Consider the following 5,135-nt stretch of genomic DNA (forward strand, 5'->3'; position numbering starts at 1 on the left):
CGAAGAGTTACACCACGAGTTACACTCGTTCAATAACTACATCTCGAAATAATATTTTTTAAATTCAACCGTTGGATTGAAACATAATATCATATAGATCATTCCTATAAAGTTTGAGCTTAATCTATAATGATTTACTATGTCATTGAATAACATCAAAATTAACGTTATATGAAAGCTCATTTTGACGTTAATCTTTGGATATCTTGATGATATAGTAAATAATTATAGATTAAGCTCAAACTTTATAGGTATGATCTATATGATATTATGTTTCAATCCAACGGTTGAATTTAAAAAATATTATTTCGAGATGTAGTTATTGAACGAGTGTAACTCGTGATGTAACTCTTCGGGTGTAATTTGATCCCTTCTCTCTCTCTCTCTCTATATATATATATATATATATATATATATATATATATATATATATATATATATATATATATATGTGTGTGTGTGTGTGTGTGTGTGAGGAGGAATATATTTAGTAGTAAGTGTAGAAGACTTACTCCAAATCTTAATCATTGATTATTATTAATCTAACGACTTTAATTAATTTTTTATTAAAAAAAATATTTCCAAAAATAATTAGATTAAATGATCAACATTGGGCGTGAGTTTTATTTTGCCATCCAAACAACATTTAAGTTTGAGTTCAGGTGCCGATTTCAAGTGTGAGTTTAGGTACTGTGAAACTCATATTCGACCCGATTCATTGCCATTCGTACCGCCCTTACATACAAAGCTACCAACCGAGCTAAATAAAAAACAAAATTATAATATTTAAATATGAAAGTATTAGGATAAAAATGCTACTAATGGGTGCAAAGATGTAAATGGGTGGCTTGATTTGATTGGCACCAAATCAAACCCATTGGATAAGTTCCAACCCAACAAGCCCACACAACTTCATTTCCCTCGTCACATAGTGACATTCCTCCCTTCGTTACCCATTTCAGTTTCTCACTTTACTTTGCCATCTCTCATTCCATCTCACCTCACTCTCTGCTTCAACTCCCAAATCAATTCTTGATCTACACATCACTCTCATGGAACAAGGGAAACAAATCCATGCCCTTTCCTTCCAATTTCTCGGTTTGATTACTTGATTTTATTTATTTATATTGCTTCAGTTCTAATTTGCAAAATTCTCCCTAATGTAAGTTAAAATTTGAACATGCAATTCTGGTTACTCCTAGTATTTGGACAAAAGGAGATTTTTCTGCTAAAAATTTAATCTTTATGTATCAGATCATGGTTTAGATGAATTGGGTAATTTAGTAGAATTTAGAATTTGGGTTGGGTTTGAGGAATTTAGAAATTGGGTTTAGATGTCTTTTAGGAGTATGATTATGGATAGGAAGGGGTTTGAGATGAAATTTGGGTATGGTATGAGATCAAAATCACAGTCACACTGTGATGTTAATGTTACCGACAGTTCTTTGGTGGTTGATGGATTGAAGCAGAGTTGCTGGGCTAATATGCCTCCTGAGCTTTTGAGGGACGTGCTCATGAGAATTGAAACGTCGGATGATGCTTGGCCTGCCCGGAAAAATGTTGTTGCATGCGCCGGTGTTTGTCGGAGTTGGAGAGAACTCATGAGGGAAATTGTCAATCCTCCTCAAATATCCAGCAAGTTGACATTCCCTATCTCCTTGAAGCAGGTAGCACTTGTTATGGTCTCGATGTGTCTTTTTTATTTTCAGCTGCAAACTTGCTATTGTTCTTTTGTTGGGATTTATAGTCTCTTGAATTAAGCTCAGAAAGCTTTGTCATTGACTAGACATCCTTTTGAGCTGAAGTGTCATTATATTCTTCAATGGTATGTGTGATTTTGATGACTATACTTTGCATGAGAAAGGTTGATTAGTTTTGATGTTTTACAAATGTTGTTTTGTTTACTGTATGATGCTGCTCTTACATTGATGAAGTTACAACCATTAAAACCCATATCTGTTGAGCCTGTATGGTTGAGAGATGGGTTGTTTACTTTGAGTGTTGTGTATGTCTGGTGGGTGGGTATACCTCACTCGAAGACATTGAGTTTGTGAAAGCAAGAATGTTTGTTGGCTTTGGAGCACTTTTGTAAATGAAATTGTTCAATATTTAGTTATAAATTTACGAAACATGGAAACTGCTTTCTTCAATTTTCTTCGTTGTGATTAGTGGCATTGGTGTCTCCGGAAATGAATAATGATAGTAAATACACCCTCACTGCCTTGCCAGTTTAATGACTCTTCATGTTATTCTTTAAGTGTGATATGTCAACAATACTGAATGTGATTGTGGTGATAAAGTAACATGCAAAAGTGGCATGCAAATGACATTGCTCATGTGTGAACATGGTCTAGTATGTTTTTGGTGAGTAAACTTATGTTTTTGTACTCATTGGTGACTATAAATAAATTTGTGACCCTTGTGTGGTCAAATAGTGGTTCTATTGGTGCTATAGCATAGCAGGATCTGAACAAATTGTTTATTCTGCGTCACACTACTTAGGACAAAGTGTTAATAGCAGTGTAGCTTAGGAGAATTTGAACAAATCAATATTTTTCTTGAGCCGCAATTGAAACAATGTTTAGTACTAAACATGATGACATGTATAGCTTGTAACTTGAAATAAGCGTTGAATTTCGATACAATTTTTTCTACCAAGATGCAAAGATTTATTTAATGTGTGTAGTGCTGTCTGTACTGTACTTGTGGCTATATTCTGTAATATTAGCAGAACAAATTAGTACTACATACCGCTGTAGTTGTTGAAGGTGTGAAAGTTGCTTTGATTGTACTTCGACTAAAAATATTTTCCGTGATCTACTATTTTTGAAATTTTGTTTAATTGGTTGGTAGTATTACAAAGTTCTTAATTTATTGCTAGGAAGGCCATTGCTTTTATTAACTGTCCCCTTTTCATTCTGAAGCTATAATTGACTTATTATTTTCATCATGCAGCCTGGTCCAAGGGATTCTCTCATTCAGTGCTATATCAAACGAAATCGTAACAGCCAAACATATTATCTTTTTCTCTGTTTAAACCAAGGTGAGTGCTACCAGAGATTCGAATGTAATATGTTTAGTAATAGTATAATGCTTTCTTAACTTTGTGACACATGGGTTGGACTAATAGTCATATATTTTACCTAACAGCTTAGTATAATATTAAGAAAATATCCCCCATCTCTTTTTCTATGTGGCCTTTCATGCATTTGTAATGTTGATCTCATTTTGCAGCCTCAACTGATGACGGCAAATTCCTTCTTGCTGCACGCAAGTGTCGGCGTGCAACACACACCGACTATATCATTTCTCTAAACCTTGATGATGTATCAAGAGGGAGTAGCACCTACGTTGGGAAATTGAGGTATTTTAGTTGACATTATAACATGACTTGTTAATTATGAATTTATCATCTTCTAGATCTAAAATATTTTTTCTGTTAAATGGTAACAGATCAAACTTTCTTGGCACCAAATTTACCGTGTATGATGCTCACCCTCCTATTTATGGAGCCAAAGTTGCAAAGTCTTGTTCCACTAAGCTAGTTAGTCTCAAGCAAGTGTCTCCAAGAGTTCCTGCAGGCAACTATCCCATCGTGCATGTCTCATATGATCTGAATGTTTTGGGCTCTAGGTATTAGTGTTTTTAATAACATGTCTCTCTTTTGGGTAAAGAGTATATCGTGGTGAGGAAATCATCCGATAAAAGTCGTTGTTGGCTTTTTCTATGTTATTGATTGTTTCCCAGTTTGCTTTCAAGAGTTGGCTCTATTTCCCCGTTAGTATTACTTATGATGTTTTTTTTAGAATAACTTCATGTTATTTAAAAAAATGTTAACAGGGGACCTAGGATAATGCAATGTGTTATGGACGCCATCCCAGCCGCAGCTGTTGAACCTGGAGGGGAGGCCCCGACACAGACTCGATTTCTTCACAGCAGAAATGACACTTCTCCATCTATTCCATTCTTCAGATCAAAATCAACCCGTGCAGAGAATCTCCAATCCGTAGTACCTTTGACTAGTCTAGATGAGGGAATGCTGGTGTTAAGAAACAAGGCTCCTAGGTGGCATGAACAACTCCAATGCTGGTGTTTGAACTTCAACGGACGTGTGACAGTTGCTTCAGTTAAAAATTTCCAGCTGGTCGCTTCTCCTAGAAACGGAGTTTCTGAGCAGGCCCAAGAAAATGTTATTCTACAGTTTGGAAAAGTTGGAAAGGATGTATTTACCATGGATTACCAGTATCCAATCTCCGCCTTTGAAGCATTTGCAATATGCCTTAGCAGCTTCGACACCAAGATTGCTTGCGAATGATTGCTGCAACAACTAACAGGCACACATTCTTACTGCCAATAGAATAATATCTCTAGTATCTGAATAATTTTTTAAATAAAGTTCAATAACATTGAAGTATTCAATTCGATTTAACAATAAAAAGTTGTTCATTTATGTGATAATTGAGGTGTTATCGAATGCTTACGAAGTTGCTGGTTTTACATGACAGGTGTTAGCTGGTTGGAATTGGCCACACAATACCGCAGGTCTGATATAAGCAATATATTCTCTTCTCTGCTATTTATTTAGTCCAACTTGGCTTCAAAGTCTCTCTCTCCCCCTTCTCTCTTGTATTGTATATATGGTTGTTTGTTGTTGTGAGTTGTATGCGTTGTATTTGATAAACATGGAAGTTGTGTTGTATTTTTTGTGTTAGTTTGTAAACCGATTTATCTTTTTTGGCCTGGAGTTTGTAGACGAGGATCTTTTAGATGCAACTATCTAGTTGTTTCTGTTTGATGGCTTTGGTTTTGAGAATGTACTTACCTGCCTGCTTTTGTTGCTTTATGAGTTTCAAAGAAATTCCATAATCCTGTCCTTTCTCATTTACAACAAAATCCAATATACAATGCAATGGTTGGAGTTTCTTTTCTGAGATTAAAATAACATGCCATATTTATATTGGTGCATGATAGCATTTTTTTTTGGCACATTCTTCACGGTCACGGTAACAACACTGCTTGTCATATACAACATGGTGGACATAAATGTTGGCCCCTCTCATGCCATAAAATGTTGAGACTCTTCGATATGTCATAATACTGCCCTTTTCTCCACCTTCAATATTGAAGGATCCTTC

General features: G+C 35.4%; 1 protein-coding gene across 2 annotated transcripts; it reads left to right on the forward strand.

Annotated features, from left to right (window-relative positions):
* Positions 1–887: 887 nt before the first annotated feature.
* LOC131643911 (tubby-like F-box protein 3) lies at positions 888–4,841 on the forward strand. Of its 2 annotated transcripts, none has more exons than XM_058914268.1 (6): positions 888–1,667; positions 2,956–3,043; positions 3,235–3,364; positions 3,454–3,633; positions 3,841–4,327; positions 4,499–4,841. In XM_058914268.1, exons 1-5 carry the CDS (start codon positions 1,335–1,337, stop codon positions 4,313–4,315), a joined length of 1,206 nt encoding a protein of 401 aa, XP_058770251.1. In that variant the 5' UTR covers positions 888–1,334; the 3' UTR covers positions 4,316–4,327; positions 4,499–4,841. The 2 variants fall into 2 exon arrangements, with proteins under 2 accessions (XP_058770251.1, XP_058770250.1); XM_058914267.1 differs by having other exon boundaries at positions 890–1,667; positions 3,841–4,334; positions 4,506–4,841.
* Positions 4,842–5,135: the final 294 nt, after the last annotated feature.

The sequence above is a fragment of the Vicia villosa genome, linkage group LG1 (genome assembly GCF_029867415.1).
Source record: "Vicia villosa cultivar HV-30 ecotype Madison, WI linkage group LG1, Vvil1.0, whole genome shotgun sequence".
Taxonomy (NCBI): Eukaryota; Viridiplantae; Streptophyta; class Magnoliopsida; order Fabales; family Fabaceae; genus Vicia; species Vicia villosa.

Excerpts from the sequence above, each read along its gene's own strand:
- LOC131643911 (XM_058914268.1), top strand. The coding sequence starts at position 1,335 with ATGTCTTTTAGGAGTATGATTATGGATAGGAAGGGGTTTGAGATGAAA. Across the intron at positions 3,365-3,453 it reads ACCTACGTTGGGAAATTGAG|ATCAAACTTTCTTGGCACCA; the intron begins GTATTTTAGTTG and ends AAATGGTAACAG. Across the intron at positions 3,634-3,840 it reads CTGAATGTTTTGGGCTCTAG|GGGACCTAGGATAATGCAAT; the intron begins GTATTAGTGTTT and ends AAATGTTAACAG.